Consider the following 27248-nt stretch of genomic DNA (forward strand, 5'->3'; position numbering starts at 1 on the left):
GGCGTCAGGCGTCACTTCCGCTGCAGCTCGCGGGGAGTCTCGAGGTTCGGGAGAGGGAAGCGGCCTGGACCGGACCGGGAACACGTGACACCGGGAATAACACCGGGCCGGTAAGGGACCCCACACCGGGAATAACACCGGGCCGGTAACGGACCCCACACCGGGCCGGTAAGGGGCACCACACCGGGAATAGAACCGGGCCGGTAAGGGGCACCACACCGGGAATAACACCGGGCCGGTAAGGGGCACCACACCGGGAATAACACCGGGCCGGTAACGGACCCCACACCGGGAATAGAACCGGGCCGGTAAGGGGCACCACACCGGGCCGGTAAGGGACCCCACACCGGGCCGGTAAGGGACCCCACACCGGGCCGGTAAGGGACCCCACACCGGGCCGGTAAGGGGCACCACACCGGGCCGGTAAGGGGCACCACACCGGGCCGGTAAGGGACCCCACACCGGGAATAACACCGGGCCGGTAACGGACCCCACACCGGCCCGGTAAGGGGCACCACACCGGGAATAGAACCGGGCCGGTAAGGGGCACCACACTGGGCCGGTAAGGGACCCCACACCGGGCCGGTAAGGGACTCCCACGCCCGGAATAGCACCGGGCCGGTAAGGGACCCCCGCGCCAGGAATAGCACCGGGCCGGTAAGGGACTCCCACGCCGGGAATAACACCGGGCCGGTAAGGGACCCCCGCGCCAGGAATAACACCGGGCCGGTAAGGGACTCCCACGCCGGGAATAACACCGGGCCGGTAAGGGACCCACACGCCGGGCCGGTAAGGGTCACCACACTGGGAATAACACCGGGCCGGTAAGGGACCCCACACCGGGCCGGTAAGGGTCACCACACTGGGAATAACACCGGGCCGGTAAGGGACCCCCACGCCGGGCCGGTAAGGGACCCCCACGCTGGGAATAACACCGGGCCGGTAAGGGACACTATGCCAGGAGTATCACCGGGCCGGTAAGGGACACTATGCCGGGAGTAAGACCGGGCCGGTAAGGGACACTATGCCGGGAGTAACACCGGGCCGGTAAGGGACCCCCACACCGGGCGTAACACCGGGCCTGTAGGGGACCCCCACACTGCGCACGACACCAGGCCGGTAAGGGGCACCGCACTGCGCATGTGCCAGGCCGGTAAGGTGCACCGCACCGCGCACGATGCCAGGCTGGTAAGGGGCACTGCACCGGGCATGACACCAGACCGGTAAGGGGCACCAGGCCGCTAAGGGACACGACTCCAGGCTGGTAAGGGACCCCAGACTGGACACAACACCAGGGCAGTAAGGGACACCACTTCAGACTGGTAAGGGACCCCAGACTGGGCACAACACCGGGAATAACGCCAGGCCATTTAGGGACAACACACTGGGCACAACAACGTAGTGGGAACAACAGCAGGCCAGTAAGGGACCCCACACCGAGAACAGCGCCAGGCCAGTAAGGTGCACAACAACAGGCTGATAAGGGACAAAACACCGGGAAGAGCACCAGGCCGGTAAGGGACACTACACTGGGCACAACACCCTGGGAAAACGCCATCCAGACACCAGGAAACACATGGCTATGACATAGCAGCAGTGGGATGTGGAAGAATACTAGTAAGACACTCCATTACCTGGGAGGGAGGAGACTGGGAAAACCATCAGGAAGAGACAAAAGTGGGAGGCTTGGAAAATCAGAAACACCACTTGGAATAACACACTGGGAAGACTTACCATTCTGAATTAGATACACCAGGAGAACCAGGGAAACACACCATAGGAAAATAATGGTAAGACATGCCATCCCGAAAAATACAGTAAGACATACCAGTACAAAACACTGAGAAAACACCAGGAAGGCACACCAGAGGGATGTACTGGTAAGAAACATCAGTAACACCATTGCGAAACACCACTAAGATACACTGGGAGGGAGATTGGACACATACCAGGCACAAGTACTGGGAACACCACTGGGAAAATACTTCGGTCCAACTCGTTTATGCCAACCAGGTATCCTAAATTAATCTAGTCCTATTTGCCAGCACTTAGCCCATATCCCTCTGAACCCTTCCGATTCATTTTCCCATCTAGAAGACTTTGTCTATTTCCCCTCTCCATGTAAGGTCACCCTTCAGCTTCAAACCTCAGACTGGATAAGGAACACTTGGTTTTTATAACTTTTCAGGAATGGGTTAAAACCACAGGCTGTAAGGGTAAAAACAACGGAGTAAAGTGATTGAGTAATAAACACCAGGTAAAAACCACTGGGTAAAAGGGTAAAAATCACAAGGGAATCGTGACAGGTAAAAGTACCTGTACTTGTTTTCTTCTCACACATTTTAGCCCTCAGAATGATCTAACTCCTTAAGATATTGAATGTTTTAGCCTTAACCTTTTTCTGTGGCAAATAATAGTACAGACTCTACTGTATAGGTGGAGAAATTACTCTTTTAGAATCCATTACTAAGGAAGTAATAACAGGACATTTGGTAATTCAAAATAAATCTATCGGAATCAGAATGGTTTTATGAACTATAAATCATGTTTGACTAATTTGTTAGAATTCTTTGAAGATGTAACAAGCAATGCAGATAATGGAGATCAATGGGTGGTAAGGTGGCGCAGTGGTTAGCACTGCTGCCTCACAGCGTCAGAGACCCGGGTTCATTTCCCACCTCAGGCGACTGACTGTGTGGAGTTTGCACATTCTCCCCGTGTCTGCGTGGGTTTCCCCTGGGTGCTCTGGTTTCCTCCCACAGTCCAAAAATGTGCAGGTCAGGTGAATTGGCCATGCTACATTGCCCGAGGTGTTAGGTGAAGGGGTAAATGTAGGGGAATGGGTCTGGGTGGGTTGCGCTTCGGTGGGTCGGTGTGGACTTGTTGGGCCGAAGGGCCTGTTTCCACACTAAGTAATCTAATCTAAAAAAAAGTAGATGTATATATGGATTTGCAGAAGGTGTAAATCACATGGGGTTGGGGTAATTGATTTGCTTGGATAGAGGGTTGATTAACAGCAGATAGCAGAGTTGGGATAAATGAATCTTTTTCTGGTTCGCAAGATGTAACTAGTAGGACGACGCAGGTCTTGGGGCCTCAACTATTTACAAACTATCTGAATGACTGGAATGCAGGGATCGAAAGTATTATAGCCAGATTTGCAGATGGCAGTAAAATAGATGGGAAAGTAAGTTGCAATGAAGAAATAAGAAATTTCCATGGAGATGGATAATTTAGGTGAATTGGCCAAAATTTGGCAGGTGAGGTTTAAGTTTTGATCAGAGAAATAGAAAGGCAACTTATTATCTGAGTGAAGAGAAGCTTCAATGCAAAGGGATCTGAGTGTCTTTGTGCGTGAATCAAAGAAAACTGGTTTGTAAATACAGCAGGTAATAAGGCAAATAGTTTTGTCATCTTAATACTTAAGATATAAGGAGGGGGGGGTGGGACCGAGGGAGATAGTGAGGAAAGAGATCGATCTGAGACGGGTACAGCTGAGAACAGAAGTGAGTCAAACAGTCAGGACAGGCAGGGACAAGGTAGGACTACTAAATTAAACTGCATTTATTTCAATGCAAGGGGCCTATCATAGCAATTACGGAAACATGGCTCAGGCTCATGGACTGGCAGCTGAATGTTCCAGGATACAAATGCTACAGGAAGGATAGAAAGAGGGGCAAAAGAGGAAGGGGAGTGGCATTTTTTATAAGGGATAGCATTAGAGCTGTGCTGAGGGAGGATATTCCCGGAAATACATCCAGGGAAGTTATTTGGGTGGAACTGAGAAATAAGAAAGGGATGATCACCTTATTGGGATTATATTATAGACCCCCCAATAGTCAGAGGGAAATTGAGAAACAAACTTGTAAGGAGATCTCAGCTACCTGTAAGAATAATAGGGTAGTTATGGTCGGGGATCTTAACTTTCCAAACATCGACTGGGACTGCCATAGTGTTAAAGGTTTAGATGGAGAGGAATTTGTTAAGTGCATACAAGACAATTTTCTGATTCAGTATGTGGATGTACCTACTAGAGGGAAATCAGAAGGGCAAAACGGGGACATGGGATAGCTTTGTAAATAGAATTAAGCAGAATCCAAAGGGGTTTTACAAATATATTAAGGACAAAAGGGTAACTAGGGAGAGAATAGGGCCCCTCAAAGATCAGCAAAGCGACCTTTGTGTGGAGTCACAGAAAATGGGGGAGATACTAAAGGAATATTTTGCATCAGTATTTACTATAGAGAAGGATATGGAAGATATAGACTGTAGGGAAATAGATGGCGACATCTTGCAAAATGTCCAGATTACAGAGGAGGAAGTGCTGGATGTCTTGAAACGGTTAAAGGTGGATAAATCCCCAGGACCTGATCAAGTGTACCCTGGAACTCTGTGGGAAGCTAGAGAGGTGATTGCTGGGCCTCTTGCTGAGATATTTGTGTCATCGGTAGTCACAGGTGAGGTGCCGGAAGGCTGGAGGTTGGCAAACGTGGTGCCACTATTTAAGAAGGGTGGTAAAGACAAGCCAGGGAACTGTAGACTGGTGAGCCTGACCTCAGTGGTGGGCAAGTTGTTGGAGGGAATCCTGAGGGACAGGATGTACAAGTATTTGGAAAGGCAATGACTGATTCGGGATTGTCAACATGGCTTTGTGCGTGGGAAATCACGTCTCACAAACTTGATTGAGTTTTTTTGAAGAAGTAGCAAAGAAGATTGATGAGGGCAGAGCAGTAGATGTGATCTATATATGGACTTAAGTAAGGTGTTCGACAAGGTTCCCCATGGGAGACTGATTAGCAAGGTTAGAGCTCACAGAATACAGGGAGAACTAGCCATTTGGATACAGAACTGGCTCAAAAGGTAGAAGACAAGGGTGGTGGTGGAGGGTTGTTTTTCAGACTGGAGGCCTGTGACCAGTGGAGTGCCACAAGGATCGGTGCTGGGCCCTCTACTTTTTGTCATTTACATATGATTTGGATGCGATCATAAGAGGTACAGTTAGTAAGTTTGCAGATGACACCAAAATTGGAGATGTAGTGGACAGTAAAGAGGGTTACCTCAGATTACAACAGGATCTGGACCAGATGGCCAATGGGCCGAGAAGTGGCAGATGGAATTTAATTCAGATAAATGCGAGGTGCTGAATTTTGGGCAAGCAAATCTTAGCAGGACTTATACACTTAATGGTAAGGTCCTAGGGAGTGTTGCTGAACAAAGAGACCTAGGAGTGCAGGTTCATAGCTCCTTGAAAGTAGAGTCGCAGGTAGATAGGATAGTGAAGAAGGTGTTTGGTATGCTTTCCTTTATTGGTCAGAGTATTGAGTACAGGAGTTGGGAGGTCATGTTGCGGCTGTACAGGACATTAGTTAAGCCACTGTTGGAATATTGCGTGCAATTCTGGTCTCCTTCCTATCGGAAAGATGTTGTGAAACTTGAAAGGATTCAGAAAAGATTTACAAGGATGTTGCCATGGTTGGAGGATATGAGCTACAGGGAGAGGCTGAACAGGCTGGGGCTGTATTCCCTGGAGCGTCGGAGGCTGAAGGGTGACCTTATAGAGGTTTACAAAATTATGAGGGACATGGATAGGGTAAATAGACAAAGTCTTTTCCCTGGTGTCGGGAAGTCCAGAACTAGAGTGCATAGGTTTAGGGTGAGAGGGGAAAGATATAAAAGAGACCAAAGGGGCAACTTTTTCACGCAGAGGGTGGTACATGTATGGAATGAGCTGCCAGAGGAGGTGGTGGAGGCTGGTACAATTGCAACGTTTAAGAGGCATTTGGATGGGTATATGAACAGGAAGGGTTTGGAGGGATATGGGCTGGGCGCTGGCAGGTGGGACTAGATTGGGTTGGGATATCTGGTCGGCATGGACGGGTTGGACAGAGAGGTCTGTTTCCATGCTGTACATCTCTATGACTCTATATGGAGCATAAACATTGCGAAGTATTGCTACAATTGCATTGTGCTTATTGAGCCTGCACCTAGAGTATTGCACACAATTTTGTTCCCCTTACTTGGGGTGTGATGTGTTGGGGATGTAGTTGTTAGTTCAAGTTAGTTTGAAGGAAGTTCACTACATTGATTCCAGACATGAGGGGTTTGGCTTATAAAGCGAGATTAAGCATCTTAGGCCTACATTCTCTGGAGTTCAGAAGAATGAGAGGAGATCGAATTGAGGTATAAGGTGCTGAAGGAGATTGACTAAGTAAACATAGCAAGGATCTTTCCACATGGGGGCAATCTAGAACAAGAGAAGACATTTTTAGGATAAGGGGTAGCTGATTTAAAACACGAGAAATTACTTATCTCAACGGATAGTGAATCTGTGGAGGGAGATGATGGGATATTGAGGAAGAGAGTGAAATTCTGGGGATATTGGGAGGGGTAAGGGAAGGGTGAGTAAGAGAGAGAGATGATGAGGAAGATAGAACGATCCTCTGGGAAAGATGGGGGAGGAAGAGTGAGATACTGGGGGAGTGTGGTTCTGAGGAAGAGAGCAAGTCACCGGGGTAAAGGGGAGGGTGGTGAGGATGAACATAAGACCCCAAGGCGTGTAAGAGGGGAGATGGTGAGAAAGAGTGCGGGATCCTAGGGGTAAAAGAGGAGATGGTAAGGAAGTGGGCGGGACATCGGAATGAGGGTTGTGAGGAAGAGCCGGACCCTGGGATGAAGGTGGGGTGAGGAAGAACGGGACCTCAGGGTCTGGGGGTGCTGAGGAGAGGAAGAGACCGGGTCCTTGGGGTGGGGGAGGGAGTCCCTGGGGTGTGTGGGGATGGGGGATTGCTGAAGGAGGGTGGGACCCTGGGGTAGGTGTGTTTGGAGGGGTGGGGGTATTCTGAAGAAGAGTGGGACCCTGGGGGGTGGGAGGCAAAATTGGTGATGAGTAGGACCATGGAGAAACGTCAAACGTGGCGGGGGGTGGGGCAAGGAGCTCCCGGTTTGTGCAGAGAGCCGGTTTGGGGTTGTTGGTTTGGGTAAGGGGGCGGACTGACAGGCGAGTGTTGCGGCCTCTAACCCCATCTCCCTCCCTCTCTGTGTGTGTAGGTTGCCGAGGAGCCCTGAGCCGCTCTTCCTGGTCCCTGCTCCCCCAGGTTGGTGATGGCGATGAGGCAAACTCCACTGACCTGCAGCGGCCACACCAGGCCCGTGGTCGACTTGGCTTTCAGCGGGATCACACCTTACGGTTACTTCCTAATCAGCGCCTGTAAAGGTGAGCCTGGAAGTCGGCTAGCGGCTCACGGGAGGATCGCGGGTTTAAGTCTCTGCTCTGGGCTGGGGGCTCGGACAAACTCGCGGCGCCAACTTCCATGTGTTGACATGTTCTGACATTAAAATTACATTTGTGTCGAGTTAAGCTTTGTTAGTGACCACAAGGGCATTCCGACTTGTTCGTCCGCAGTCGCATTAAATAATTCTGTTTTGTGGCTGTGACCTTTGTCAATATTTGCATTTTTTTTAAAGCTATGAATTGAGTGGAATTATTGCAGGTATTTGTACCTGTGTAACCTGTTGCCAGATTCTGAAAGGTGGTGTTTGAGGAAGAGGTGTCACAAACTCTGGTGTCCCTCTAGGTGGGCTTTAAACATCTGTCATCAAGAGTGACTTATAGTATCTCCACTGGCAGGAAAAGTGTATGACAACACTCAACCTGTGGCAGGTGACGAGAACTGCTGAGAGAAAGGCCTCACTCTCGGCATCTGTTCAATTCACTCTTTTGAATTGTCGATTCTTGTATGTTCCCTGTTGGTAAATTTACTTGTCTATAATATCCTGTTTTCTGTCTCATGTTTACTTACAAACTTTGAATCCCAATATGCAGTTTGAAGTTCAGTTTCAAATGACCTAATTATCATCCAGGCTTCAAAGGGACAACAAAGTCACATTATTTCCCCTTGATTTTTGTAAAATCATTATAAATAACAATGTTTATTCGTAGTAGAGCAATCTTAGTTAAATCGTCCTTGAACATAACAGTATACTGTACTATTGATGTTGCTTAATTCAAATTATTTGGTGAATTTTAATTTCTGCTGTTGATAATGACTGAATTATCAGAAATAGACTTAGGACTAAATAACATCTGCAAAAGTTAGTGTTTTATTTTAAACAAACACTGCAGTTCGATATTACAGGAATGTTAAAAGTCCTATCTGTGGATTGAGGTGCAAGTAAAATGTATAAAATTCAGTACTATTGTATTAATTGCCATGATTCAATACTGCTTAAGTATTGAGATTTCAGCATGATTGCCATTTTATTTGTAGAATTGATAATTTTCATTTTTGTTACTTTCCTCTCTCGATCTCTTTGTGATTTTTCTCCTTGAATTTCAACCTTTGTCTCACTCATGCAGTGCTCTCTTCAAATTCTCCTAGGTTTCCTTAAGTTTCTCTCCATATGAAATTCCGTATACAGTACATATTCACTGTCATTCCTTTACCTTGACCTCTTTCCCCTGTGTCAGTCATGGATTCTCTGCACCCTCCCCCAACCCCAGTTCCTTCTGTGTCTCACCCTTGGAAAAGCACTCTGCCAAATTACTTAGTTTTGTATTTAGGAGTTTAATATTCTCTTTGGCCCTCCATTCATCAAAATATTTCTCCAACTACTGACCTTTTGAACCTTACTCTTGCCTTCCTTTTGTTATCAGTCTGGAATAAAATCATTATATTCCTACCCGAACTTTAATCCACAGCAATTCCCTAGTATGGCTCTTATCTCTGCTCCTTCAAATTTAGGGGATGTAGATTTTAATGAGATCGCAGGTTTAGTCATTCGCTGTCAGACCGTGCAAAGTACTACAGAGAGATTGGGCCTTGATTTCATCAAAATGCTCACTACAAGATCAACCTGAAGTGCAGAAATATCCCCCTCACGTCATCTTCTGTTTTGGAAGCATTCATCTTTAAGCTCTTTCCCCTATCTGCCAACACCATCACTAACCAGAATGAGAAGCTTATAGCCCTGGACACAAGGACTGAGACTGTCTGATCAGTTGTCATTGCCAGTTCACCTGCCTGGATGTTAGATTAAGGAATTCACTATTCAATCATTTCTGCCCCTCAAATTCTCACTCCACCTTTACAGAGCTCCTTAAAATGTCTCTTTCACAAGCTTTAGGTCAACTGCCCAATATTTCCTCACGTGACTCAGTGCCAACTTTTGATGAATGCCTCTTCTATATGCTTTGGTATGCTTTGCTATGGTAAAAGCATGACGTAGGTTTTATCTCTCTAATTATAATTATAATATTTGATATCCATTCAGATGGCAAGCCCATGATGCGCCAAGGTGACACAGGGGACTGGATTGGGACGTTTCTGGGTCACAAAGGTGCTGTCTGGGGAGCCACATTAAATAAAGAGGCCAATAGGGCAGCAACCGCAGCAGCAGATTTTTCAGCGTGAGTACCTCTTGTAACATAAATCACAAAGGCAGCAAATGATTTTATTAGTCGTACAATATACTACAGTTAACTCAAGGAGGTTCTGAATGTGGCTTATTTAAGAAAAAAACTGCAATGAAAGAAGATAATAAAACCAAATGAAAAGAATTGTAAAACGCTGTTTGCAAAAAAGTGACATTGTGTGAGCTGTCTGGCTACTCACTGCTGGCTATTTGTTCAGTTTATCCATGGCGGCTACAGATTAATTGCATCTTGAGTCTTTGGAAGGGTTATTTTTAGCTGCCTCTTTAATGGACAATCCAAATGAAAACACCAAAAATCATTTAGTATCGTTGAGGTCCACAAATTAACTTGGTCACACAGTCACTGAAGGTTCCTGATAACTTGATCAGTTTTAGTAGCTTTGTTGATTCGATAAAGTATATGTAAACCTGAGCCAAGACTGAGATTAAAGTTGATTTGTAGTTGATGTTTGGGGAAACTGTTTCAGCATTCTTAGATATTTATTTTCACATGCAGTTATTTCACCTGAATTTATCCATATTGTTAATCCTCAGCAAGGTGTGGGATGCTGTGACAGGTGATGAAATGATCACCTTAGCCCACAAGCACATTGTCAAAACTGTGGACTTCACGGAGGTAAAGTCCATTTCTATTTCAATTCTTATTTGTATCCAAAAAAATTAAAACCTTTTTTAAGCTTGTTTTGTTTTCTTTCAGGATAGCAACAACTTATTGACTGGTGGGCAAGACAAAGTTTTGCGTATTTATGATTTGAACAAACCTGAATCAGGTGAGGCATAATTAATATCAAAAAGATTTACTAACCTTTGCACTTATTATTCATAGCAAGCTTCATATGAAACTGTGGCTTTGATTTCAGCAACCATATTACAATGTTGCAAAGAGAGATTGTCTAACTATTTAAATGCGTGGTGCTGAAGACTCTTCTGTCACACTCTTCTTCATGCTAAACTTGTTTTAGGTCCCCAGTTTAGAAACAGAAAGAATAAGAGCATGAGTAGTCCAGTCAGCCACTGAGCCTGCTCTGCCATTCAATGTGGTCAAGGCTGATCCTTTATCTTAAAGCAGTACCTCTGCTTTTTCCCATACTCCTTTATACCTGTAGCCTCTAGAAATCAATGTTTGTTTCTAAAATATGTTTAGTGGCTTAGTCTCGACAGCTTTCTTTGGAAGAAAGTTCCACTGAGTGAAGAAATTTCTCCTCATCTCAGTCCAGATGGATTATCACTTAGCTTGAGATTGTGAGCTCTTGTTGCACAGAGAATCTGGAACAAGGGAACAGCATCCCTGCTTCCAGTCTGTCCATCATTGTCAGAATTTTGTTTCAATGAAATCCTGTTTCATTCTTCTAAACTCCAGTGAATATAAGCCCAGTTGACCCAATCTCTTTACATGATAAGGCTGCCATCCCAGGAATCAGCCTGGTAAACGTTGGCTACCCTCCTGTATAGCAAGTAAATACTTTTAATTTGCTCCAGATGCGGTCTCTCAAAAGCCCTGTTGCTTTTTCAAAAGGTGGCAGTGGCATGTTTTGTACCGACATGGGAGGGTCAGTTGAGCCATGGTTTAATGTCTTAATTCAAAGAGGGCACTGACATTTAGCCTCGCCAATTTTCCAGTAGATGAATTATTGAAACAGGCAATTTTTTTTGTCCAAATCGAATCTTTAAGATCTTTGAGAAGAGATTGACCGTAAACTGCAGGAATCCATTGTACTTGACGAAGCATTAAAAATCTGTCTGAGTGTGCACTTACTTTCAAATATTATTGAAGTATTAAGGCCACTGATGGAAAATAAGTGTCAAAAGTAAAGCCAGAAAATCTGAAGTCTATTTAAAGGTGAACCTGGGAGAGAGTGAATGGAAAAACCTAAATATTTTTATAGGTTGTAAATTAAGTCTCCAGTTGTCAAGCCATTCACAGGTCATTCTTAGAAGAAAAAAAAATGTTCACTCATCTTTTGTTAAATATGGTGGTCACATGCAAGTCCTGATGTTCTTTCTCTGTCAGAGCCTCTCGAGATCAGTGGTCATAGTTCTGGTATTAAGAAAGCGCTGTGGTGTAATGGAGACAGGCAGATAATTTCAGCAGCTGATGACAAGACTGTAAGGTATGGGATTTTGCTGAAGAATTCAAGTTTGAGGTGAACAATATTTATGTGGATTGTACCTTTTGTAAAATATTTCTGACCTTTTTTAAGGAAAATAGTTATGCTATCAAGCTTGACTACTTTTTTGTGTGGGGTAGGGGCAGACCCAAATTTGGATGACACACAAGTTGACTGCTAGATCTAAGTACTTAGAACATTTTCTGTTTGTTTTAGATTTCTAGCATCCGTACTATCATACTATTTTATTTTTGTTAGCAGCAATATATTGGTGTAAGTTCTACCCTGCACAAATCATCTTCCCAACGTAATTCTCTCTGAAGTTCTGATTTTCTCAGACTGTTCTTTAAGGTTCTGTCTGGTGACCTGCTTAAAGTCCTAGAATGTATATACGTGAGTATCAGTCGATCTTGAACAAAAGTCAACCCCAATACTTTGTGCTCATCATACTGGATGTCAAGACTGGGCATCCATGAGGCACTATGGGCCATCAACAGCAGCAGAATTGCATGGTCTGGCATATCCCCCCACTCAACCATTGGTGTCAATCTAGGGTTCAATGAAAAATGCAGGAGGGCATGCCAGGAGCAGCACTAGGCAAACCTAAAAATGAGGTGTCAATCTGGTGAAACTATCCGATTGACTATGTGTATGGCAAATGGCATAAGCAGCAAGTGATGGAGCTAAGCAACCAACGGATCAGATCTAAGCTCTGCAGTCCAGCCATTTCCAGTCGTGAATGGTAGTGAACAATTATGGGATATTTGCCTTTATTAGTCAAAGCAAGATGGTTATGCTGGAACTGTTTAAGATGTTGGCTCGTCCACAGCTAGATATCTGTACAGTTCTAGAATCCACATTATAGGAGGGATGTGTTTGAACTGGGGAGGGTACAGAGGCAATTCATCAGGATTTTGCCTGGGGAGTTTCAGTTAAAAAGAGAGATTGGACAGGCTGGAACTTTCCTTGGAGCAGAAATTGAGGGAGGACATGATTTGAGGAGTTGAGGCCTACATGAGATCAGCCACGATCATATTAATGGGCAGAATAATCTCAAGGTCTTTCATGGACTATTCCTGCTTAGTTCTTATGCTCTAATGATTGAGATGTATAAAATTATGAGGGGCATAGATAGGGTAGGCAAAAAGGAACACTTTCCTTTGGTGGAGGGATCAATGACCGGGGCATGAGTTTTAGATGAGATGCGAGGAAAAACTATCACCCAGAAGGTGGTGGGAATCTGGAACTCACCGCCATAAAGGTTGTAGAGGCAGAAACCCACGATCACGTCTACTGCTTTGCCCTCATCAAAGCTGTTTGTTACTTCAAAAAACTCAATCAAGTTTGTGAGACATGACTTCCCACGCACAAAGCCATGTTGACTGTCCCTAATCAGCCCTTGCCTTTCCAAATACATGTACATTCTGCCCCTCAGGATTCCCTCCAACAACTTGCCAACCACCAATGTCAGGTTCACTGGTCAAAAGTTCCCTGGCTTGTCTTTACCACCTTTCTTGAACAGTGGCACCAGATTAGCCAATCTCCAGTCTTCCAGCACCTCACCTGTGACTATCAATGATATAAATATCTCAGCAAGGGGCCCACTAATCACTTCTCTAGCTTCCCACAGAGTTCTAGGGCACACTTGATCAGGTCCTGGGGATTTATCCACCTTTATAAATTTCAAGACATCCAACACTTCCTTCTCTGTAATATGGACAATTTTCAAGATGTCACCGTCTATTTCCCTACATTCTATATCTTCCATGTCCTTCTCCACAGTAAATACTCATTTAGTATCTCCCCCATCTCCTGCAGCTCCGCACAAAGGCCGCCTTGCTGATCTTTGAGGGACCCTATTCTCTCCTTAGTTACCCTTTTGTCATTTGTAAAAACCCTTTGGATTCTCCTTAACTCTATTTGCCAAAGCTATCTCATGTCCCCTTTTTGCCCTCCTGATTTCCCTCTTAAGTATACTCCTACTGCCTTTATACTCTTCTAAGCATTCACTTCATCGATCCTGTCTGTACCTGACATATGCTTCCTTCTTTTTCTTAACGAAACCCTCAACTTCTTTAGTCGTCCAGCATTCCCTACATCTACCAGACTTTCCTTTCACCCTGACAGGATTATACTTTTCCTGGACACTTATTATCTCATTTCTGAAGGCTTTCCATTTTCCACTTAAGTCGTCCCCTTACCTGCGAACATCTCCCCCATTTGCAGTGAATCAGTTCCTTGTGCAGATGCCCATAATTTTGACTTAATTTGTACTGGTTTTGGCAGCAAGGATTACAGTCTGTGACCTGGCAGCTGTGATTGCAAGGCGACGGATAAGAATGCGTTTCAACCTCCAGTTTTATTCATATAAAAGTCAAGACGTAAGAATCAGTCTTAGAATCACTACTGTTACCCAAGTACATGCTGTAATTAAAATAAGACTGCACATCTGACTTTTGGCTACAGTTGAAAGGCAGATCTGGTAGATATCAGCAGTTTGTTTAACATGAATAAATGACGGGAAGATATTCCTCAAGCTTGTTAAACTATGGGTGAAGCTTTATTTGAAGTATTCTAATACTTGATATTGTTACAGGCTCTGGGACAGGTCCAGTATGATTGAAGTGCAAACTATTCATGTTGGGTCATCTGTAAGCAGTGTTGAGTATATACCTGATGGAGAGATTCTGGTTTTAACTTATGGAAAAACTATTGCTTTTTACAATGCACTAAGGTAAGTTAAATCATTTCAGGTCTGTTTTAAGTTAGTGTGATAAACGTTGTCTGTCTTTAGAACTTAAATATTCATCATTCGGGCACTTTGCAATTGTTATGTAGTTGAAGATGTGTACTGTACCTTTGAGAGAGTGAATGCTGTTGGAAAGTGAGAGCTTAGAAGCCCCTGTGTGATATAACTGGATACTAGAAGGCAGTCTCAGTGTACTGGATAATTGAAAGTATATAACATTTGGCCTTGATATGGATACCTGAGTTGGTTGCTATTTTAATGACAGTTTGAATTTAACCAATCAGTTTAAATTATGCCTCAGGATACTAAAATCCAATCAAGTTTGAATTTATTGTAATGCCAACATTGAACCAATGAACGAGTCTGATATTGGGGATATAAAATACAGGCATTTTGAAAATTGAACATAGAGCAACTGCCATCAACAAGATCCAAAAAATTCGGAAACACTCTCTACTAAAGGTACCTTCTTATATGAAACATATTCGCAGTAAAAAGAAAGATGATGACCCAGGGCGATCTTCAGCTGGATGAAGAAAGACACAAAAGAGGACAGCTGTTGTGTGGCTTTGAAACTAAAGTAGAGTTGTGGTGCTGAAAAGCACAGCAGGTCAGGCAGCATCCGAGGGGCAGGAAAATTGCCATTTCAGGCAAAAGCCATTCATCAGGAATGAGGCTCGGAGCCTCCAGTGGAGAGAGAAATGGGAGGGGGGTGTGCGGCTGGGGCTAAGGTAGCTGAGAGTTCAATAGGTGGATGGAGGTGGGGGTAAAGGCAATAGGTCGGAGGGGAGTGTGGAGTGAATAGGTGGGAAGGAAGATGAACAGGTAGGACAGGTCATGAGGGTGGTGGGGAGTTGGAAGGTTGGAACACTGGTAAGGTGGGGGGAGGGAAAATGAGGAAACTAGTGAAAATTACATCGATACCCTGGGGTTGGAAGGTCCCGAGGCAGAAGATGAGGCATTCTTCCTCTAGGTGTCAGATAATAAGAGAGAGGCAATGGAGGCGGCCCAGGTCCTGCCTGTCCATAGTGGGAGGGGGAGTTGAAGTGTTTGGCCACGGGGCGGTGAGGTTGATTGATGCAGGTGTCCCGGAGACGTTCTCTGAAGTGCTAAGCCTTCCTGTCTCCCCGCTGTAGAGGAGACTGCTTCGGGAGCAATGGATACAGTAAATGACCTGTAGAAGTGCAGGTGAAACTTTGATGGATGTGGAAGGCTCGTTTGGGGCCTTGAACAGAGGTGAAGGGGGAGGTGTGGGCGCAGGTTTTGCAGTTCCTGCGCTGGCAGTGAAAGCTGCCAGGAGAGGAGGGTGTGTTGTTAGGGGGCATGGACCTGACAAGGTAGTCTTGGAGGTAACAGTCTTTACGGAAAGCTGATAGGGGTGGTGCAGGAAATATATATCAGGTGGCGGGGTCTGTTTGTAGGTGGCGGAAATGACGGCGAATAATGCGATGTATACGGAGATTGGGAGGTGGGGGAGTGGGGGTCTGTCCTTGTTGGAGTGGTGGAGTTCGACGGTGGAGATGCAGGAAGTGGATGAGATGCATTGGAGGGCATAATCAATCATGCGGATGGGGAAATTGCGGTCTTTAAAGAAGGGGGCCATCTGGTATGTTCTGTGGTGGAACTGATCCTCCTGGGGATGGATACCGAGAAATTGGAAATAAATGAAAGCACTTTTGCAGGAGGCAGGGTGGGAGGTGGTGTAGTCCAGATAGCTGACATTTTCGACAAACCCAACTTCCACAGATATCCTCATGGCCAAACACTTTAATTCCTCCTCCTACTCTGCCAAGGACATGCAGGTCCTAGGCCACCTCAGTTGCCACTCCCTTACCACCCGATGCCCACAGGAAGAACACGTCATTTTCCACCTCTGGACCCTCCAACCGCATGGCATCAATGTCGATTTCACCAGTTTCCTCATTTCCCCTCCCCCCACCTTATCCCAGTTCCAACCTTCCAGTTCAGCACTGTCTTCATGACCTGTCTATCTTCCTTCCCACCTATCCGCTCCACCCTTCCCTCCAACCTATCACCTTTACCCCCACCTCCATCCACCTATTGCATTCTCAGCTACTTTCTCCAGCCCCACCCCCTTCCATTTATCCCTCCACCCCTGAGGCATTTGCCCGAAACGTCGATTTTCCTGCTCCTTGGATGCTGCCTGACCTGCTGTGCTTTTCCAGCACCCCACACTCTAATCTCCAGCATCTGCAGTCCTCACTTTCGCCTGGTTTTTAAACTAAGTTGATGTAATTTTAATAAGTCTTATTGGGACAGCATATTGTTTTAGAGTTGGAGGCAGATAATAAGCCGTTAAGAGAAACGGGGACCTAGAGTTGTGAAGCATTGCTTAATGTTCACTTTGGAGTTAAAGAATAATTGATATTATTTTCTATAAATAGTGGAATTTGGGTGTTCTGTCACTCCATATTTCAACAGATTGCAAGGTGAGGTGAGCTTTTCTGGGCCAATGATTTAATTAACAGAAGGGTTTGCTGCCATGTCATAACATAATGAATCCTCTGAGCTTAAGTCAGTTTAATCTTTAGAAATGTAAATTTACCTGCAAAAAGGACTCTTATGAAAATGTTTAATACCCACAAATTGTTAGGGAGAATGTTTCATTTTGGATTTTTATAGTGCCTATTAAAGGGAAAGTACTCCACAAAGATGTTGATGTTGAATACTGATATTTTACATCAGTATTCCCTGGAGGATTCAAGAAACATCGTGGATGTAGCTGTAAACCGGGAATTAAAAGAGAGGGAAGAGCTCAAATTTACAAACCAGTAGTACTGAATAAATTGTCAGAACTGCATGTTAGCACGTCCCTAAGACTAGAATGGATTTCAACCTCGGGTCATGAAAGAAATAGCTCGTGAGATAGTTGATGCACTGGTTTTAATTTACCAGAATTCATTAGATTCAGGTAAGGATCCTTTAGGTTGGAAAATACTTAATGTAACTTTTCTGTTCAAAAAGCAATGGAGGCAGAAAGCAGGTAACTACAAGCCAGTTAGTTTCCCATCTGTCATGGAGAAAATGTTAACTGTTAGTAAAAATGTTTTAACATGTCATAAAAATGTTATTACAGTTGAGTTGCATTTTTTGAACTTCCCTTCATCAAAAGGTAGTGGATGCAGAATCTTCAATTATTTTAAAGGCAGGGCTACATAGATTCTTGGTAAAAACAATGACTGCAGATGCTGGAAACCAGATTCTGGATCAGTGGTGCTGGAAGAGCACAGCAATTCAGGCAGCATCCGAGGACAGGCAAAATCGACGTTTCGGGCAAAAGCCCTTCATCAGGAATAAAGGCAGAGAGCCTGAAGCGTGGGGAGATAAGCTAGAGGAGGGTGGGGGTGGGGAGAGAGTGGCATAGAGTACAATAGGTCAGTGGGGAAGGAGATGAAGGTGATAGGTCAGGGAGGAGAGGGTGGAGTGGATAGGTGGAAAAGGAGCTGGGCAGGTCGGACAAGTCCGGACAGGTCAGGGGATCGAGTTGCTGGAGGTTAGAAGCTAGGATGAGGTGGGGGAAGGGGAAATGAGGAAACTGTTGAAATCCACATTGATGCCCTGGGGTTGAAGTGTTCCGAGGCGGAAGATGAGGCGTTCTTCCTCCAGGCGTCTGGTGGTGAGGGAGCGGCGGTGGAGGAGGCCCAGCACCTCCATATCCTCGGCAGAGTGGGAGGGGGAGTTGAAATGTTGAGCCACTGGGCGATTTGGTTGATTGGTGCGGGTGTCTCGGAGATGTTCCCTAAAGCGCTCTGCTAGGAGGCGCCCAGTCTCCCCAATGTAGAGGAGACCGCATCGGGAGCAACGGATACAATAGATGATATTAGTGGATGTGCAGGTAAAACTTTGATGGATGTGGAAAGCTCCTTTGGGGCCTTGGATAGAGGTGAGGGAGGAGGTGTGGGCGCAGGTTTTACAGTTCCTGCGGTGGCAGGGGAAAGTGCCAGGATGGGAGGGTGGGTCGTAGGGGGGGCGTGGACCTGACCAGGTAGTCACAGAGGGAACGGTCTTTGCGGAAGGCGGAGAGGGGTGGGGAGGGAAATATATCCCTGGTGGTGGGGTCTGTTTGGAGGTGGCGGAAATGTCGGCGGATGATTTGGTTTATGCGAAGGTTGGTAGGGTGGAAGGTGAGCACCAGGGGCGTTCTGTCCTTGTTGCGGTTGGAGGGGTTGGGTCTGAGGGCGGAGGTGCGGGATGTGGACGAGGTGCGTTGGAGGGCATTTTTAACCACGTGGGAAGGGAAATTGCGGTCTCTAAAGAAGGAGGCCATCTGGTGTGTTCTATGGTGGAACCGCTCCTCCTGGGAGCGGATACGGCGGAGGCGGAGGAATTGGGAATACGGGATGGCATTTTTGCAAGAGGTAGGGTGGGAAGAGGTGTAATCCAGGTAGCTGTGGGAGTCGGTGGGTTTGTAGAAGATGTCAGTGTCAAGTCGGTCGTCACTGATGGAGATGGAGAGGTCCAGGAAGGGGAGGGAGGTGTCAGAGATGGTCCAGGTAAATTTAAGGTCAGGGTGGAATGTGTTGGTGAAGTTGATGAGTTGCTCAACCTCCTCGCGGGAGCACGAGGTGGCGCCAATGCAGTCATCAATGTAGCGGAGGAAGAGGTGGGGAGTGGTGCCGGTGTAATTACGGAAGATCAACTGCTCTACGTAGCCAACAAAGAGACAGGCATAGCTGGGGCCCATATGTGTGCCCATGGCTACCCCTTTGGTCTGGAGGAAGAAGTGGGAGGATTCAAAGGAGAAATTGTTATGGGTGAGGACCAGTTCGGCCAAACGAATGAGAGTGTCGGTGGAGGGGTACTGTTGGGTACTGTTGGGTACCCCTCCACCGACACTCTCATTCGTTTGGCCGAACTGGTCCTCACCCTTAACAATTTCTCCTTTGAATCCTCCCACTTCTTCCTCCAGACCAAAGGGGTAGCCATGGGCACACATATGGGCCCCAGCTATGCCTGTCTCTTTGTTGGCTACGTAGAGCAGTTGATCTTCCGTAATTACACCGGCACTACTCCCCAGCTCTTCCTCCGCTACATTGATGACTGCATTGGTGCCACCTCGTGCTCCCGCGAGGAGGTTGAGCAACTCATCAACTTCACCAACACATTCCACCCTGACCTTAAATTTACCTGGACCATCTCTGACACCTCCCTCCCCTTCCTGGACCTCTCCATCTCCATCAGTGACGACCGACTTGACACTGACATCTTCTACAAACCCACCGACTCCCACAGCTACCTGGATTACACCTCTTCCCACCCTACCTCTTGCAAAAATGCCATCCCGTATTCCCAATTCCTCCGCCTCCGCCGTATCCGCTCCCAGGAGGAGCGGTTCCACCATAGAACACACCAGATGGCCGCCTCCTTTAGAGACCGCAATTTCCCTTCCCACGTGGTTAAAGATGCCCTCCAACGCATCTCGTCCACATCCCGCACCTCCGCCCTCAGACCCAACCCCTCCAACCGCAACAAGGACAGAACGCCCCTGGTGCTCACCTTCCACCCTACCAACCTTCGCATAAACCAAATCATCCGCCGACATTTCCGCCACCTCCAAACAGACCCCACCACCAGGGATATATTTCCCTCCCCACCCCTCTCCGCCTTCCGCAAAGACCGTTCCCTCCGTGACTACCTGGTCAGGTCCACGCCCCCCTACGACCCACCCTCCCATCCTGGCACTTTCCCCTGCCACCGCAGGAACTGTAAAACCTGCGCCCACACCTCCTCCCTCACCTCTATCCAAGGCCCCAAAGGAGCTTTCCACATCCATCAAAGTTTTACCTGCACATCCACTAATACCATCTATTGTATCCGTTGCTCCCGATGCGGTCTCCTCTACATTGGGGAGACTGGGCGCCTCCTAGCAGAGCGCTTTAGGGAACATCTCCGAGACACCCGCACCAATCAACCAAATCGCCCAGTGGCTCAACATTTCAACTCCCCCTCCCACTCTGCCGAGGATATGGAGGTGCTGGGCCTCCTCCACCGCCGCTCCCTCACCACCAGACGCCTGGAGGAAGAACGCCTCATCTTCTGCCTCGGAACACTTCAACCCCAGGGCATCAATGTGGATTTCAACAGTTTCCTCATTTCCCCTTCCCCCACCTCATCCTAGCTTCTAACCTCCAGCAACTCGATCCCCTGACCTGTCCGGACTTGTCCGACCTGCCCAGCTCCTTTTCCACCTATCCACTCCATCCTCTCCTCCCTGACCTATCACCTTCATCTCCTTCCCCACTGACCTATTGTACTCTATGCCACTCTCTCCCCACCCCCACCCTCCTCTAGCTTATCTCCCCACGCTTCAGGCTCTCTGCCTTTATTCCTGATGAAGGGCTTTTGCCCGAAACGTCGATTTTTGCCTGTCCTCGGATGCTGCCTGAATTGCTGTGCTCTTCCAGCACCACTGATCCAGTACATAGATTCTTGATAACCCAGAGGATGCAAGATCATAAGATTTATGCAGGAATGTGATGTTCAAGGTAAAATCAGATTGACCATGCTCTCAATGATTGGCTTAAAACTTGAAGGGACGCATAACATACTGTTGTTCCTTGTTCTTGAGTTGGGCACAGTACCAAATGAGATCTGTAGTACAGTATCAATTGAAGATTGAATGAAGTTTTGTCACAGGAGGCCTTCAAATGAGAAGGAATGTTGGAGTATTTTAGGAAGGGATATCTTTTGTTAATAGCTGGAGATAGTGTATGTAACGATGAAAAATAGATCGTTAGGGAAGAAGTGGAAGCATTGGACTGGATGGGATTAGAAGTTGGGTGGAGAAGGCCCACAGATTTTGAGATATAAATTTTGAATGCTTGGTTGAGTTGACTTTTACAAAGGAAGAGAGTTCTTCGAGGAAGATTGGAGGTGACAAAACCAGGGGTGTAAGATTCAGTGGCAAAGGGGGTTGGCTGGAGGTTTGGTGTTATATTAGCTGTTTATGAAGGATGGATTGATTTGAGGAGTTCAGTTTGGAGTTGGAACAAAAGGCTCAAGTTGCAACAGTCCTCAGCTGATGTGACTGGACAAGTCTGATTCCAGATTGAAATCTGGCCTGGTAGATCATGTTTTGTATTTTAATTCAGTTTCATAGTCTTTCACTGAAACGTAACACAAGGTTGCAGGTTTGATTTTAACAATTAAAAAGAGAACAGATTATACAATAGAAATGAAGGTAATGTAGACCGTACCAAGGTATTTACGCATAACACAAATTTGTTATCTACCAACTACCCCAATAGCACTCCAATCTGTGGCTTTATCCTCAGCAAAATTCAGTTCTTCATTCTTCTAAACACACAAGCAAGCTGATGCATTTTATTGTTCGCACTTTCTGATTATAAAACCCTTGCAATAAAAAAAATCAAATGATTCCCTTCGAGGGTCCCAGTCAAGTGCGGTTTGACTCATTCCAGCATTTAGTCTACCTACAACAAATTGACTGCAGTGTTTCAAGGAGACTGCTTCCCATCACTTTCTCAAGTGTAATTAGGAATGAGGCAATAAATATTGGCCCAGCCAGTGATGCCCACATTCCTTGAACTAATAATTTAAAAAGTCATGGATCCAGAAATACTGAACTTAATTATTATCCCTTCATACATACAGACCAAAACCCATGTACCGTGAGTATAAAATCCGAATGCTAAACTTAATGATATATATAAATCTCTCACCTTGCAACACAGCTTTAAACTAGAGACTGAAAGAGTGGTGGATAAAGAATTGATGGGTTTGTCAAATTAGTTGTGTTCAGGATAGCATGATTATTTCAGTTTTGCAATATCTTTAAGAAACTGATTCATTTAAGCTAGATGTCAAATACGTAATGTAATGGCAGAGGTAGAGCAAAGGTGTCAGTGTGTAGTGTGAGCTGATCCTACATCTGGAATTGTCATGAGGAACAGCATATAACACAGGAGAGACCAATGATGGATCCTTGAGAATTCCTGGAGATTACTGTAAACAGTGGGAATTAAGACTTGTGACCAGTGCAGCTAAAGAATTTGATGTGATTGTAGAATACCACAATTGGAAAGTCTCTGGTGCACATCTGAGTTTTAGAAAAAGGCAAGAAGACAGGTACGTTAGAAGCCAATGGTGATATGGTGTTAAACTTCATTTTAAAACCAGAGGCTTGGTGCAAAGACTAACCATAGTGAAATGCAGGTCATTCTGCGATAACCCGTGTTTCATTAACGCTAATTTGTTGCAATGTGATTGGTGAATTGAAGGCACTGTTTCTAAAGCATGAACTTTTAAATAGTGTTGGCTGTAATGCGATTACATTGCCAGCACTTTAGGTGCTGTTTCTAAAGTGCAATTTTTCTATAATGCAGGGTTGCACAAGAATCAGCCATCGTATTAGAAAAGAGCAACCTGTATTCTGAAATGTTAAGGAACATTGGTCAGCATATTCTCATTTGTTCCATAGTCTGCTGAGTGACTTGATCTGTCATATTGACACTCCAGTTTAAAATGGGTTGAAGTATTCTTGACTCGAGGGAAAAATTTTAATTTGTTCTGAACCTGATTACTCTGCAGTGAACTGTGCTGAGAAGTGTCGCTACTGTTGTTGGTTGAGAATGAGATTATGTTCTGTTGTTGAGTGGTCAAAATGTATAGTTTCTAACATTAAAAGTTGCTGCTGAAATGAAGCGCATGGTTTTGTCCAATCAGTGCCCAGTTGTGGCATTTTGATTCAAACTTAACAGTCAATAAGATAATTTAAACTTATTTGAAATTTCCCAGACCATGAGGGATGTTGGCAAGAAATTTACAATCAGTACTTCTCCTTATAATTACCTCACTGAAAATCCGTATTGATCTTTGTGGTTCTCATCATCCTCTTAAATAGGAGCTAGCAATGGGTGAATAGCACTGAACATAAGCAAAAAGCGTTGAAGATCGTATATAATGCAGATAACATATGCCTAGTAGTTTTGTTTCTAGTTAGTTTCTTAGATTGTATTACCACTGAGGCGTAGCAGAAAAATGTCAAGACTGGGAACTCCATATCCAAAGTTATTTTATCTGAAGTAGTGGTTTACAAGCACAGAAATCCCATTTAAATTTACCAATTGTTTGTGGACCCTTCTGTCTGACGCCATTTCATATGAGCATTAGAGGTACCAGTGCATGTAATTTTTTCCAGTATTTGCTGTATTCTCATTACAATGTTTGAAAGAATTGAGATACTCATTTAACTCGGCCTCCCTCACTTCCTCCATTCCTCCCAATCTCTCTCCTCTCCTCCACCACCCGTTCCCAGTGTTCTCTGCTCTTTTTAAAAAACACATTTCTTTGCCTCCTCCCCACATTGTTTGTGGATTCTTGAGTAGAGTGCATCATTATATCTTATTCCAGTCATATTTAGGAATTTCTTTTGTACCACAGTATCAGTAAATTTGTCGTGCTTGTAGAGTACATATAATACATTTCAGCAAATGGAAATATTTTAATGATTTGGGATACATTCTGACAAGTTTTGTACTAATGTTTTACAGTCTTGAGTTGATCAAATCTTTTGACGCACCAGCATCAATCAACTCTGCTTCTCTTCACCCTGAGAAAGACGTTTTTGTTGCAGGAGGTGATGATTTCAAACTATACAAGTTTGATTATAATACAGGCGAGGATTTAGGTAAGTAGTTTAATTTTTTTTCATGTGGATTAGCTGTTTTGTGAAAATTATATTTCAAGTCACGATTCTTTGCTGCTGCAAATAGGATTACTATTGTTTGTATAATTCCGGTATATAGAGTGATCTTATTTTATCTGTACCATTTTGGATTACTATACATCTGTAGAAATCAACAATCATCATGTTAATTTTTGTTCTTAAATGTTGAATTAGTCCAATATTCAGTTGTGCATTTGCTTTCTAGTTTTGATCCAAAACTAAATTGATCCAAGACATGTTCTGTAGTCAACGCGTGTGTATTTGGATACTTTCTGGATCATTATGAAGTTTTGAGATCAGTGAAAAGCTTCATGGCATTTTGCAGTTTTGTGAATGCAGTTGCCCCAAATTTGATTTCAGTCATTCCATTTAAGAGGTTGCACCACTGTCTTCAAATGAAGCTGTTGACTGCTGTGGAGAGAGCAACAGCAGGAGTTCAATGTGAACAAGCCCAGTGGAACTCCTAAAAGGGCAACAAATATCTTATGGTCTTTAATGACCAATCTTGCTTTTTTTTTTCTCCTTGGAATTTGGGTACATCAAGACCATTACATGTTTTAGTGAATTATTTATAGTTGCTGTTCAGTCAGTGCAGTATGACCTTTGGAATTAGGAGAGGTGAACCCATACTACCCCTTAAATATTGGTAGGTGCAGGTTGAATTTCCCTTCTAGATAAACATTGCCTTTTCTATTAAGACTAACGTTAAAATTGTAGGAAAATCATTAGTTTTCAATTGGATTTGTAGATACAGTAATTTAAGAAATCATTGTAGTTTCACAGATTAAATCTTAAAAGTCTTGTCAGTAATGAGATTTCATTTAATTTGATTACACAACCAAGAATAAAACATAGTAGAATTGTAACTTTCACTGAAAATAACTTAAGTCTGTGTGTGTCTGGTATGCAAAGTTTTTGTGAGCTTCTGCTTTGTAATTCTTAATTAATTTTCCTGGATTAAGCAACTAGGCTACGTGCAGTTATTTCAAGCATTATAGCCTTGAATATTTTTGTCTTCAACTTGATTCAGTTAAAATTAAGGGTGTTGGAAAAACGCAGGTCAGTCAACATCAGTGATAAGAACCTTGTGATTCCTGTCTGTTCACATGTAAAAATGGAATCTACTGTTGTTGCTTGCAGTAAGTTGCAGAAAATGGAAATGTTAGTTTGCTGAGATCTTAAGCAAATGAAAGTAAGATGTTCTAGTAATACTGTTTTTAGACTTTGCAGTGGCATGTCTGGAAAAAGCAAGAACAGGTGTTAGGCTTGTTCATGATGGAGTCATCAATTCAAAGTTTAAAAGTTACAGATGTACATTTAATCTGTTTGCCTAATTTATTTTTATCAAAACTATTAGGTTTAGATAACTTTCATGACCACAGGATGTCCTAAAGTGTTCTACAGCCAAAAAGTACTTTGTGTACTGTTACTGTTGGAATTTTTAAAAATACAGCAGTCAGTTTGTACACTTCAAGATCCTGCAATAACAATGTGCTAATGACCAGATAATGTTACTCTGATGATGAGGGCTTGGTTTAATATCTGATTTGAAACACGACATTTCTGAAATTATAGCACACCCTAACTATAGCACTGGAGTATCAACATAGGTTTTCATGTTTTGCATCTTTTGAATGAGACTTGGGCACATGATCTTTTATCTTTCCTGGAAGTGGCTCAAGGCTATACTTGGCTGTATATGTCTGTAATTTTGAATTGCCCAACAGCAAGAATTTTAATGTTTTTAAAATTTAAATATTGCACTAATAAAAAAAATACTTTTTATTTTTAATATCTGTTGTTTTCGCTCTGTTCTAAGTGAAATTAAATCTTTTTGTAGAGTCATACAAAGGTCACTTTGGCCCAGTCCACTGTGTGAGATTTAGTCCCGATGGAGAATTATATGCAAGTGGTTCTGAAGATGGAACTCTTCGTCTTTGGCAGACAACTGTTGGCAAAACATATGGGTTATGGAAATGTGTGCTCCCTGGTAAGTGCATTTTCATTCATCATCCCAGTTAACTGATGTCAATCTTACTTCATACTTTAAATGTGTAGCAGCGTGCGTTTGTTCTATAGAGATCTCTTGATTTTCTGAAGGAACGGTTTAACTCGTGCTGAATGTACAGGTCAATCATCTTTGGGTGAAATACTTGTAATTTAAGCTGTCAATGTGGGGAGCTGTCTGTATTTACACTTCTGTATTTGAATTACAGAGGAGCTTGGATCTGAAAACTCTGATTCAATCTATGGCACTCCTCCAGAGGTAAAAGCTTGAGATGCCAACTTGAGAAAAACAAACAAGCAACAATGTGATGAACTGAACAAAAAGGGTTTTATATGGTTATGAAAATGCAGACCTGATAAATGGAACTATATCATTCATTCAAAAACTTTAACTGTCTAGAAGGCAACCACCTGGTGTCTGCAAGGAAGGAAAGTTGTAGACCTATGTATGTTCATTGCAGCTGCCTCCCATCATGTAGTGGTTTAATTGGGCCTGACTAGTAACACCTGTATATATTGTATCTTGACAGAAGTTTCTCATTGAGGAAGTGTGGTCAAGTTACAGCTATAACATAATGGATTCAAGTCTGTTTCTGTTAGAAAATAATCCATTTTTTTCTTTTCCACCCATTAGTTCAATGCTACGTTTATGCTTTAACAATAAAACCTTATTCAACATTTGTTGTCATTCTTTTCATTTTAAATGGCTTTCAATCTATCACGATTTCTGACAATTTATTTATGCAAATGGACCCTTAAGCAGTATTAAACTGTCCCCCATGCATGTGTAAACATTAACAGACAGAAAATGCTTTACAGTGTATTTATTACTCTTCAAACTTTGCTGCTTTGTGACTCAATGCATGTTAATAGATCTACTAATTATTTTTGTCCTCGGCAAAAGAAAATAAGCAGCAGTTGCAGTAATTACATTAGGACTTTTATCTGCTCAGGAGCTATGTTATATTTTATGTTTTAAGCTGAAGGTTGACTATGTGGAATGATTCACTTTTGCAGCCAACTGTTTTGATTATATACAACATCTAGGATCAGTGAGCATTTTGTAAAGCTCTGGTTATGTTTAATGCAGTGGCCCAATCATGGGCTGACTAGAAACCTTTTTAAGTTACTGCCTGATCCTGATATGTCCGTTTCTTTCTTTTCTCAATTGCAACATGGGGTTATTATGCTCTTACGAAAAATGTGTTGTTGCGTGTCTGTTGATTAAAAATAATAAAAAGTG

General features: G+C 44.1%; 1 protein-coding gene across 3 annotated transcripts; it reads left to right on the forward strand.

The window, feature by feature from the left end:
• On the forward strand, positions 1-27248 carry strap (serine/threonine kinase receptor associated protein). 3 transcript variants are annotated; one of them, XM_087999653.1, is made up of 10 exons: positions 1-110; positions 7048-7213; positions 9271-9406; positions 9967-10048; positions 10130-10202; positions 11444-11543; positions 14137-14274; positions 23823-23959; positions 25839-25988; positions 26215-27248. In XM_087999653.1, exons 2-10 carry the CDS (start codon positions 7102-7104, stop codon positions 26274-26276), a joined length of 990 nt encoding a protein of 329 aa, XP_087855779.1. In that variant the 5' UTR covers positions 1-110; positions 7048-7101; the 3' UTR covers positions 26277-27248. The 3 variants fall into 3 exon arrangements, with proteins under 3 accessions (XP_087855779.1, XP_043569465.1, XP_043569467.1); XM_043713530.2 differs by lacking the exon at positions 1-110 and adding an exon at positions 746-765; XM_043713532.2 differs by lacking the exon at positions 1-110 and adding an exon at positions 925-942.

Source organism: Chiloscyllium plagiosum, unplaced genomic scaffold, assembly GCF_037043375.1.
Source record: "Chiloscyllium plagiosum isolate Xiang-an unplaced genomic scaffold, Cpla_swu_hap1 HiC_scaffold_23, whole genome shotgun sequence".
NCBI classification, from domain to species: Eukaryota; Metazoa; Chordata; class Chondrichthyes; order Orectolobiformes; family Hemiscylliidae; genus Chiloscyllium; species Chiloscyllium plagiosum.